Consider the following 12,571-nt stretch of genomic DNA (forward strand, 5'->3'; position numbering starts at 1 on the left):
GTACTTCGGTTTCCCCTGCCAATCTTTCCACCAATTGCTCCAACCTCACCTATCATCTGGGGCTGGCACAATAGGCCAGAAGTGGCCGCAGTATAAGGGACTTAGTCCCACCCCACTAGCAATAAAAAATATTAAGTGGCCATGTTGTTATCACTGATGAGAGAGATTCATGATGTAAGCCATTGAGATGGTCTGAGCTGCGTTGATATACTCGTGCATACCAAGTTTCATGAAGGTTGGTATATAGGTGTTCAAGCAATATTTAGGTTTCACCACAACAGTTTGTGAGACTGTGATGTTGGTATTACTGATGAGAGGGATTTGTGATAGCCGTTGAAATGGGCTTAGGTGCCATGATGTACGTACCAGATTTCATAAAGGTTGGTTCAAGCATGCAGAAGTTGTTAAGCGGGATACACATACATTCAGAAACTGCAAGGTGATCTCATAAGCATACTTTTTTTATTTGTTTCTTTTTTTAATAAGGAAAGTAGACAAAAAACACGAAGGCCCGGATGTGGACGATGTTACTGTAAAATCTTGTCGACACTTGAACACTCTGCCGTAATTTAACAGCGTAATGTAATATGTGTTACATTACATTACGTTACAGATGCTCGGGGTTCACTCGTATCAACGTCGAGAGGGGTCGAAGGAACGGGATGCACGCTTGTTCGTACCTCGTGACCACAATATGGCGTCCTTACTGAAAATGGGGAATTGTCCACACTAGCGTAGGTGTTTTACATAACGTCTCATGATGTCTCTTTTGTAAACCGACAGCAGTGTGGATGGAGGCCCTGAGAACCGAACAGGGACCGCAGTCCGCGCTTGAGCATTCGTCTTACGTAAAAGAAGTAAAGCTATCCCTGTAATATGCCGTTGAGGCCCAACGGGTTGTTGGACGTCGAGGTACCCACATTTTATAGACAATCCGGTCACAGATGGCGGCGAGGTTGTCAGCCTTATGCACCGGCCGCTCTTTACCCCCGAGAAGATTCCTGGTACTCATTTCAGTTAGATGCACATCTTTATGAAAAATGCCCAGCGGAGGTCGTGGAATTTTTAAGGGCGGAAAAATTCAGGGAACAAGTCCTCCGGGAGGGACTTTAAGCCGTGGGTCCCGTGTCGTAGATTTACGGCACGTAAAAGATCCTCATGTCTTTAGGAGACCTCTGAGCAAAATTAGGTAAAAAGTTTCCCACCCAAGTAGTTTCCAATGCCTACGGTAGATGGGGGAATTATCGGGTACCTCTGCCAGTAGAGGGGCCGAACTCGCTGTCTGAACGGGGCTGATAGCAAGCACCAGTATCGGAAGGGTATGGCGACTGGTAGAATATCAAAGGGGGACATACAATAGATCAGCAACTGGTCGCGGTGCATGGGGAAACCCACCCCCTCTAATAATGAATGAATGAATGAATGAATGAACGAACCCCAATGCAGCTTGATTCATGTTATGGTAAACTGTTGTGCTATAGCAGAATGATGAAGTATGAACAAGGCCTTGCGTTCCGAATATTCTGTCCGAGAATCGACATGGGCTCCAGAATTCTGGTGAGAATCATTACCAATTGAGCAGGCTTGCTCGGTTACCCAGTGTCGTGACCCATAAGATTATAATATGAATCTTCGTCACTGTGGAAACCTCAAATCTCAAATAGTACCAGTAGCCATGACATGTTCATGAAGAGACTTCAGAAATATCAAAAGTGGAAAGGAATTGACTGGTGAAGAATTTAAGATGACAGATTAGGCGTGATATGGGAGGTTCAGTGGGTATTTGTATGGGAGTTCAATAATAATGTTGTGTGTATGAGTGACTATAGACGGGGTGTCTCGATTTATTCACAACTTATACACTCACGACTCATGACTACACTTTACAAATCATTGACACGTGCAGACTAGTGTCTTCAGTTTATTACAGCCTCCACTAACCGTTTCCTGGCAACAGATTTTAACACAGGAACTGTAACACTGTCACTGAATTAAACATTCCAAATATCACATATAAAGTCTTTTCTTTACAGCCGGACTTTCAACTGAGCACTCTTGCAAGTAACTCTTTTCTTCACTGCCTCCTGTACAGAACTGCCAAACAACTGACTTTGTTCCCTGCTTATACCATATCTGCATGGACCACATAGGAACACCCTGTTTCCAATGGTAACTCTGTTCTTACATGCATGTTCTTTGCTGCTGGAACGTGTTTACCGAGCCGTTGCCCAGGAACTGTCATTGTTTACAGAGTCACCTCTCAGCAATGGCTATAACTAACTTCATGGAGCTGAGCCCTTCTTGAGAAGCCGCCAGGTGTGCAGCTATTGAAGAACTTCACAGCATTTTATGAAATCCAAAGGTTCATTATTGTGTTTGCAAGAACCCACCACTGGTCCTTCTCCTGAGCCAGACCAAACCAGTCAATACCACCTCATCCTATCTAAGTTCCATTTTAATATTATCCACCCACCTACATCGTGCCTTCCTAGTGGTCCCTTTCCTTCTGGCTTTACCACCAGTATCCTATATGCATTTGTGCTACATACCCTGCCCTTCTCATCCTTTTTGACTTGAACATTCTAATTATACTTGGGGAAGAGTACAAACCATGAAGGTCCTCATTATGCAGTTTTCTCCAACCTGCTGCCACTTCATCTCTCCTCGGTCCAAATATTCTCCTCAACTCCCTGTTCCCAAACTCTGTCAGTCTGTGTTCCTCCCTTAATGTCAGAGACCAACTTTCACACCCATGGACAACCACAGGCAGAATTATAGTTTTATGTATTCTAATTTTTGTGTTTTTAGACAGCAGATGAGAAGACAAAATGGTCTGGACTGAATGGTAGCAAGTATTACCCGAGTTCAGCTCCTCTTAATTTCCTCCTAAATCAGGTTTCGATTTGTTATAGTCGTTCACAAATATCTGAACAGTGCCACATTTTCAAAACATCTGTTAGCTCTCTTTATGTCATTTTGCCCTGCATTTTGGTGATGAGACAGCAACATATACTTAGCTTTCTCTATGTTTGTTTCTAGTCCAGCTTCTTTACTAATGTCAGTTAAAGTTTGTGTGTATTTCCTTATGGTATCTTTGTTATCACCCAGTCGATTCACATCATCAGCTTACACCAGCAGCCGATGTGTCCCATTTAATTTCAGTCCAACCTGACTTTCTTGGACCTTCCTAATGGCATATTCTAAAGCAAAATTGAAAAGCAGTGGTAATAAAGCATGACCTTGTTTAAGACCATTCTGGATAGAAAAATTATCAGACAAATGTTTACCTATACGGATTTTACCTTTAGTTTAAACACATTTTAATGAGCCTAACTAGTTTCATGGGTACGCTAAACTCTATCAGAGTATTTTACAGTACTCCCCTCCTAACTGAATCATAGACTGTCTTGAAGTCTGTGAATAGCTGATGTACTGTCTCATTGTAGTCCCATTTTTTCTCCAGTAGCTGACGAATGCAAGAAGTCTGATTAGCAGTTGATCCACTGCATCACAATCCACACCGCTGATCCCCAACAACCTTGGGAGAAGAATATTGGATAAAATTTTGTATGAACCTGTGTAATGTGACACAAAAGCATTGCTTATAGAACGTGGTACGATATGTATAATATATATAGAAAAACACAACCTAATGTTCAGATATAACTTTTCATAGATGGAAAGATACTGCTGAAATAGATTTTGGTACAAGTTAACTTATACCATATTATTCAGCATGTCCAAGTAGATGGTACTCTTCAAAGTTAACATGTTTTTGAATCAAACTGTAGTACACTACTTGTGTGATGTCCTGTTGTTTTATTTTTTCTTGTTGCAGTGGGAGTGGTCACATTTCAATTTGCTAGGGGCTATTAAAGGATATTCCTGATCCCCCCACCTAGGTCAATTATACCTTATGGTCTCTAATGATCCAACCCAACCAATGCATGTTCCTGAACATGGTTGGAATTAATAGAGAACTTGAAGTGTGCTCATGTTGCTGTTGTGCGGACTGAGAATGGAACCCTCAACTTGAGACAGTATATGTGCTCCCAGTGTTGACACATTAATGTGTCCAGGCCCAAGTAAAAGGTAAAGGTAAACCTATCCCTGTGCTTAATTGGAGGCAAATGATCAGCTGGCCACATTACTACTGAGGTTACAGCCTCAGTATCTGTTGCCTTGGAGGCTGGGTGTGGGCCCCAAAGCTGGAGTAGAGAAAAATTTCTGCCTTTGCTGTTAATCAAACCCCCACCCCCATTCTCTGGTCATCCAGCCTGAACCCATACTAGATTTATCTAGGCTACATGAATGAGTGTTGTATGACAGAAGTTTTTATCTTGGACGCAGTTCGTGTCTGTGGCAGTCTGGTTTCATCTGACCTCTTTTTTTGTTACCACACCTTGTGTAATCATTCTCTTATCCTCATGTGATATCCACCTTAGATGGGCCAGTGGATGAAAAGTCTGCAGTCTCTTCTTTTTCTCTCTCTACCATTTCTTGCCAGTTCTTTCATGTTCTCAGTGTATTCCAGTACATGACTGAAATGTCTCATTTTGGGTCAACCTTCAGTACTCCCTTCCTTAAATTTTAATTCTGATGCTCCTTTCGGTATCCTTGTTCTGTACCTTCCTTTCACATTTTCAACTTGTTGTACTTGTTCATCTAACCCTGTTACCAAATTTTGAACTCTAAGAATGTCATTTATAATTCTGCCCCTTCCAGTTTTTCTGTCAGTACATCAAAAAAAGTTCAGAAATTCATTGGATATAGCATTTTTATCTCTTTGTAAGGGTCCACATTTCAGCAGTATCATTACTTTTACATAATAGATCACTTAACTTCTGTAAAGCCCAAAGAAAAATATGCAATGCAGGTTAGAGAGATTTTAATGTTCTGAGAAAGCTATGTGTAAGGTTTATTATGGAGCTTGAGCATTATTTCTCTTTATAACATGCAAATAACGAATGGTGGAAATGGGGAATGCGTATAAGATATTGGTGGGAAAGCCAGAAGGAAAGAGACCACTGGGAAGACCAAGACATAGGTGGGTGGACAATATTAAAATGGATCTTAGAGAGATAGAATGGGGTGGTATGGACTGGATTGATCTGGCTCAGGATAGGGACCAGTGGAAGGCTCTTGTGAACAGAGTAATGAACCTTCGGGTTCTATAAAATGCTGGGAAATTCTTGAGTAGCAGCAGAATTGGTGGTTCCTCCAGAAGGGCTCAGCTCCGTGGGTAAGTAAGTAAGTAATAACATGCAAATGATTTTCAGTCTGGTCCTGTTTACATAATGCCTTGAAAGCAATTAGAAGTCCCACAAATTGTTTGCTAGCCTAGGATCGGGAATCCAGTTGTGGGGTTGCTACCTTTAAGCATCTGTACAGGCTTTATGTGCCATCATTTCGTCCAACACTGATATAACAGTTATCCTGCTGTAACGCCTGTTTGTGTGATGTCTTGAAATCAATTAGAGGTCCCACCAGTCAGTTGCTAGCCAAAGAGTGGCAGTCGAGCTGTGGGTTTGCTATCTCTAAGCCTCTGGACAGGCTCTGTGTGCCAGCTTTTCCCCCAGCACTGATGTAACAGGGCAAATCTCTGAATGTATAGAAGGATTCTGTTGTGTAATATCTGTAACAAGTTTCAGTAGATAAGGTGCTGGAAAGGATGGTACTGAATGGTGATAACTTGCAAATCTGTATTGGTAAACTTTCCTTTTGAAGTCCTCTGCATAGGAAACATGATAATATTAAAATAGACTTGAAGAGATAGGGTGGGTAGGTTTGGACTGAATTCATTTGGCTGAGGATAGGGACCAGTGATGGGATCTTGTGGTACTGAACCTTTGTAGTCCAAGAGGAGCAGGCTATTTCTTGACTGGCTTCTCAAGAAGGTCTCACCCAACAGACTCAGTTACGTCCCTTACCATACAGAAATGTCAGTAGTTTAAGCTGATGTGGATCTGTTCATGGACATAAGGCTTTGTAGTTTGGTAGATATGTACTAACATTTTTGACGAACCTGGTGTCCCCATCCTCTACCCTGAAGATGGAAACCGCATGTTCTTCTGAATTGTTACCTTTTTGTTTGACTACATAGCGTCACATCCCAGAAGCCAGTAATCCTTGTATTCACTACCATCAGAACCTTGGATTTCACATTACAAGAATTTATTGTACAGATGATTCACAAATCTGGTCCATAGGCAGGTCTTTGTTACCATTGCTGGTGATGATGCTGAGTAAAGACAAATGTGTAGAAGTAATTCTGGCATGTGGAAGTTGCAGTCAGCAAGAAGTTGAGTGAATGGTGACTATGTTGATCATATTTGGTAACAGCTGTTCGAAACTCCAATATGGCATGTGGTTCTAAATTTACAGGACACCTGCAGTTTCTCTTGTACCCTGTTTAGAATTACAGTAGTCTCAGAATTTGATTTTGTTCTTTCTTTTCCCTATATGGTTTGATTGTTATGTATGACAAGTTAGTGAGCTCTACGTGTTCCGATAATTGAACAATAAAAATTTGCCTTCCAGTGCTATCATCAGTGCTTGAAAAGTGTTTGATATATCTTTCAGAATGGCTGCAAAATATGTTAACAGTTACATAAAATTATTGCTAGATCTTTGCAGAAATAGTTTTTTCTTCAGAATGTTTGTTGATTTAAGTTTTCTTCAAACAAAAAAAAAAATGCAGCGTTAGTTTGTTTAAATTCTTTAAAGTGATTCAAAGAATAAGGTGGGAATTATCATGAGGTAAAACCTTGCACTGCTTTGCAAGATGAGTATCAGGTATAGGTGAAATATATGGATATTACTAATTCAGACTTTTCATTCATGATTTATTCCGTAAAATAAAGCTAACAGTGTGTTATGGCTAATGACAAGAGTGTTGTTTATACCTTCAAGGTATTTGAGAGTTCTCTACTTTGCTCATTGTAAGAGCTGTCATAACCCATCACAATAGAAAGATGTCTGATTCAACAGCATAGGGTGAGGTTTTTAAAACTTCTTTACGTAAGAGTTGTTTGCTAAATCTTATACAAAGGCAGGAAGGTAGGTTCCTGTCTAGTCTGTTATGGCCATTGAATCCACAAATTGGTTAGTCTTCCATGGAATGAGGACAGTTGTCTTGCCAACCGTGAGGACCTGTATTGATAGGTATCTGTCAGTCATAATTCGAAGTACATATTACAAGTGAACAATGAACGTTTTAACAAAACTCATATAAAGAGGAACAGCATTGATTCTTTTGTTCCCATGTCATATTTTTGGGTTGGGTAAAAAAGTATGGTCACAGCTATATTATATTAGATGTATAGAATTTCATAGTATAATGGCACTGACAGGGGAAATCATAAGTAGTTGATTCATATTGAAGGCATCGCTGATTATGATAATGCAACAAGCATCGATTTGAGAAATGCGACGCTGGGATTCTGTGCGCAGCTGCTGGAGGCTCCTAGTGCGCACCCCCAGACCTTCAATATAGTCAATAGTTTATTTCTCAGAGAGAAAAGTGGCGTTAAAAACATTGCAGTAGTCTTTATATTCCAGACAAAAAATAAATACTCTTTGTGAATTAAGTCTTTGTTCAAGAAATCCGATGTGTCGTGTGTGATAAGCATGAAGTTGGTATGTAACAGAGAAATATTGTTTTTAGCATTGAAAGTCCAGATATTTACTCTGGAGGAATGTTGTTGTCTATATTAGTTGGCTTAATTATTTTTAATTGTTGATATATCTATTTATAACTTTTTTTTTTTTAAGAAAATATTAGTTACATTTTTGTTATTTTTCACTTCTGGATAACAGGAAGGAAACCAGTTGTGCAATTTACATGAATCTAACCATCCAGCATGTTTTAAGCCAGTGTGAGGTTTAGGTAGGCATGCATTCTTAGACAGATGGTCTGAAACAATCTTTATTCAACAATAGCAGGTATATCATGAAGTTTTGTAAAGGCTCTTATTTGAAAACCTATACAGCGTATGTTCTTTGTTCTCTCTTGCGAGGGTCCGGCTACCAGTATCGATCGATTGATGCTTGGTACGTAATATGAATCATGGTGGAATCAAGAGGTACCTCTTGCAGCCATTTTGTCGATGCGTGTCTCTCCCCACCACCTTCAATATAGATGTACCATGTAATGGGGACTGAATATGGGTGATAGGGAACAGATTATTGAAATTTTGGCAGCTCAAAACTTCAGTAAGGGTCTGGGGATCTGAAATATTTAATTTTTTTCTGTGGTCTGACTTTGCAACAACAGCCCATACACATTGTGTATCAAGGATGTCTTTGAGGGTACATTATACCTTGAGCAGAGTGCCCTACAGAAGAAACACCATATATATTAAGCAAGGTCTCTGTTATGGTGATATTGGTGCCCCTCATTTCTTGAAAATAGAATCTGGTAACTTTGAATGGTGAAATCTGTGTTGCTGTCTGATGATGACACACCCCCAAAGATGTGTTAGGTACAGAATATAACCTGCAACTCTTTTTAAAGGTAAATTTTCTCTGTTGCTTATTCTCATCTTACAAACATGCTGAAACTAATGTAGTCCTATTCTTCCTCTCCCTCCCTCCTTCCCCCTCCTCTTCTTGAAATATTCATCATTTTCTTATGCTGCTGTGTCTGAACACAATGAATATAAATGCAGTTCCACCTGCAAAACATGTTTTAATGCAACTTACCCTGGGTTCCATTGTGATGACACCTGCAGCAGGAAAGCATGTGTTATTGATGAGAATGTTTTTGCCCTAGAAAGAGGGCTACAGAAAATTATGTAATAAGAAACTACAAGATTTGTACTTTTGGGTATATTAATGAAGACAGGATGAGCAGGGCAAGTAGAACTCATGGGGGCAGTAAGGCAGTCAGGACACCTCAAAGAGGGAGACCATTTATATGGAAGGTGCCAAAAGAAGTTCAGGACCCCCTCAACATCTCCATTGAGCTGTTCGCTTATTCCCTCCAGTTTACTCCCATGAATTTTCCAACCAGCAAGCCCCTTGGACTGGTTGAAGTAGGTCAGTGGGGAAGTCAAAGGGAATGTAACAGTAGGCAGAGAGGGGAAGCCTCAGTACCGTCATCTCCACTGTTCATGGGTCTTCTTTCTTAAGTCTTGGTATGCTAGACACAGGCATAGATGAGAGGATAATATTAAAGTGGATCCTAGGAAAATGGGCTGTCAGCAGGTGGACTCATTTGAAATGTCTTGAGAAGAGCCAAGTAGTGGGCTCTTCTGAACATGGTAAGGAACCATCATGTTGTGTTTATAAATCACTGTCTCACATAGACTGATGTTCTCAGTCATGGTCTGCACTGTGTGGCTTGGTAGCGGCTTCCAATAGCAGACATTCTCCTTCCTGTAGGTTCCCAAATTGTCCCTCGCCTCAGCTACCAGCTTCTCACTTCTCACAACTGACTGTCTGCCTGCAGGCTGTCTCTCTTGACTGACTCCTCATGTCAAAGTCAGAGTTACTTTATGAATGGCAGTTTACTGCCAATCAGTTCATCTTTGTGTCAGGCCCCTTGAGGTCCATGACCAGAGTTTTTTTCCCCCCACTGAACTCTTGCGGTAATAGTCCTGATGTAACATCCTCTCTGACAAGAAGATGGGTTTGTCCCTTGTGAATACACTTGGCCTTTCGTCAAATATATATTTCGTACATATAATATGTTATTGAAAATTCTTTCTTTTGCACTACGCAAAAGTCCTCTGTCAATACAGGCTTTACAGAGCAGATCATGCTTAACTTACATCTTATGCTACAAAGACAACTTAGTCATATGAACAGTTGTAAGCTTGACCACTGCCAAGTTTAAGCCTCTTATATTTTCCTAATGGCAGCTGGTCCTCATTATATATAGCCTCGGCATGGACCACATAGAAAACATCATCCAGCAGCTCTTCTAATGTTTCATGTGTGTCTTGGGAGTATTGGCTACTGAGCTGTTACCTAGAAACGGGCATGTTGATAGAACCGTTCCTTAGCAACAACTGAACAGCTCTGTCTGCTGACTTCACAATTCTGGCTTTCAGCAGTAATGCCACTCCCCCTCCCACTCCCATCCATTTTGTGTTGCTAGATTTGTAGGTGGTGTTTGCCATTGTGCATTTTCGTTTAGTATGGGATTCTTCCTATGATCTTATGTTGATGTTCTGGTTGTGTGTTGTGTTGTTCCCATGTTCTGTTCTTCCCATGGTCTGCCATTGTGTAGAGTGTGTGATGCCTGCATGAAAGGCAGAACACACCTGTATGACGCACTCCCAATTTGTAAACACTGGCTAGTGTAGGGTGGTATAGCAGATAGAAGGAATGGTAATTACAGAGGCTCTATATACCTTATGATGGACGCAGTAGGTCGAAAGATGAAGTATGTGCCCATGTATGGTGTGTCAATACCAGGATTGTGTTGACTGGGTAGCTGATAAATTTTCTCTTGCAAATGGTACGATGCTACTGTACTTGTATAACATTTCTAATGGTTTGCAGATTTGCTGTTTGCCGCGCAATGCCTTGCCGGTGTTGTGAGTCACAGCTGCAGCATCGCACTGGAAGCTCTTGCAGGGCAGGATGAGTACTGTGGAGAATCCAAAGCATACCTTCAACGAGAATTGTCCACGTCCGCCTATACCAGGCAAGGAAACAACAGATAAACCTTTCTCATCTTCTGCATTTTCAGCCTCACTCTCACAGCTACAAATTACCTAACCTTAGAATCCTGCGTGGAACACAATAAATTCCCACCATTTCATGGAACTAAAGATTGATAGCCGGTAAATTAACATTATTGCCGGTCATGGTAGCCGAGTGGTCTAAGGCATGTACTGTCCCCGCTCGCTTGGAAACCAGGTTCGTGGGTTCGAATCCCACTCAAGGCATGGATGTTTAGTTTGTATGTGTGCATTTTTCTGTGTTTGTGTACAGGTAGAGGCCTTGCGATGAGCTGATCACCCGCCCAAGGAGTCCTACCGAATATGTAAGATCTAGAAAAACCGAAGTGAACAGAGAAGTTCATGGAGGTAGGCCTAGGCCCACTGCAGCTGTAATACCAAGGAAGAAAAAAAAATTAACATTATCGCCATAAATCAGAAGCTGATGTGTCCCTTCCACAATCAGTCCCCTGGGTTTTCTTGGACCTACTTAAAGGCATATTTTAAAGCACCATTGAACATTTGATAATGTATGGACTTGTTTTGAGACCATTCTGAATGGGAAATATATTGGACAAAATTTTCACCTGTACACACGTTTTAATTAGCCTAATTAGTTTTATGATTGTACAAAACTGATAGAATATAAAATATTACATAATACAGTAGAACTTGGTTATAACGTCATCAGAGGGACCTGAAAATAGTGTCGTTATAAACGAATGTCGTTGTAACCGAAATGAGCACTTCCACAGTAGCCTTATGTTAGTCACGTAAAAATCTACCAAAAGCCGAGTTAAAATGTTGCATTTTTTAGTGAAATACGTAGTTAAGTACAGACTAATGTAACATTAACATGGAATTAATATGGATTCTCCATATCGTTTGTACTGTAGAATTCACCAAACCAAATTCGTGGCATACATCAGCTTTTTTCCTTCCATTTTCTATTTCACGAATCACTTTAACTTTCTCTTCAATGCTTAAAACTTTCCTTTTCATTGCCATGTTTTCACTGCTGCACTTCTCTGGGTTTAGGCAGGAACACTATAGGGTAAGTAGACAATGTGAGGTCCTGTTAGACGAGATTCTAGGAAAGGAATGCAGTTAACAACCTGCCACGTCCTCTTGCACTATTCACGCAGTCCCACCCCACACCCTTGTTTTCGCATAAAACCCACACTCCTCTTGCAGCCCGCGGTCATATTCTTCCANTTGTAACTGACTCATCGTCTTACTTGAAGTGTATACATGATTGATGCACTACCTTATCATCATTCCCATAACATCTCCAGTATCTGACACACTCAGAAAATTTGATCAGTAGTTGATCGATTACATTGAAAGGCACACTGGTAGTCCCCAGTGATTTATTCTACAGATGAAGTTATCCCTGAGAGAAGAATGTTGGATACAATGTTGTACAAAGTTGACAACGGTGATATGCCTTAATAATTACAACATCCATTTGTCACCCATCTTATACAGAGGTTCAGAAGTAGATTCTTTCCACTGCTGAGGCAATTGTTCCTTATTCCAGGTAGGATTAATCAGTTTTCTATTGTCAGATTTTAATGTTACACCTCTCTGCTGGAATTCAGTCTATATGTGGTATTTTACACCTTCACGTAATTAATTTGTCCAAAAAGATAAAGAAAATACATCTTGATATGGTGTAATGTAAAGCTCCTGCCATCTGTCATTCCTGTATGGAAACTACTTGAAGATATGTCAAAGAATCTAAAGAGCAAAGATATAACACCACAAGATTGTATACAGGGTGTCCCAGGAGGAATGTGCCAAACTTCGGGAGGGTGTTCCTTATGTTAAAGTATGCCGATATAACCCAAAACACCTATGTCCAAAGTTAAACGGTAACGGAGCTAATGGCCCGAGAAAAG

General features: G+C 40.6%; 1 protein-coding gene across 7 annotated transcripts in view; it reads left to right on the plus strand.

Annotated features, from left to right (window-relative positions):
* Nucleotides 1-12,571, plus strand: part of LOC111875413 (axin) — a 75,297-nt gene that overhangs the window by 29,464 nt on the left and 33,262 nt on the right. For 4 of the 7 annotated variants that reach the window (XM_023871650.2, XM_023871646.2, XM_023871651.2 and 1 more), the window contains exon 2: nucleotides 10,510-10,654. In XM_023871650.2, the coding sequence (XP_023727418.1) occupies nucleotides 10,591-10,654 (64 nt within the window). In that variant the 5' untranslated portion in view covers nucleotides 10,510-10,590. Of the gene's footprint in view, nucleotides 1-3,557; nucleotides 3,615-4,071; nucleotides 4,093-7,590; nucleotides 7,639-10,509; nucleotides 10,655-12,571 lie in introns of those variants that run through there. The other 3 variants (XM_023871648.2, XM_023871649.2, XM_033755800.1) reach the window with 3 other exon arrangements.

The sequence above is a fragment of the Cryptotermes secundus genome, unplaced genomic scaffold (genome assembly GCF_002891405.2).
Source record: "Cryptotermes secundus unplaced genomic scaffold, Csec_1.0 scaffold15, whole genome shotgun sequence".
Taxonomy (NCBI): Eukaryota; Metazoa; Arthropoda; class Insecta; order Blattodea; family Kalotermitidae; genus Cryptotermes; species Cryptotermes secundus.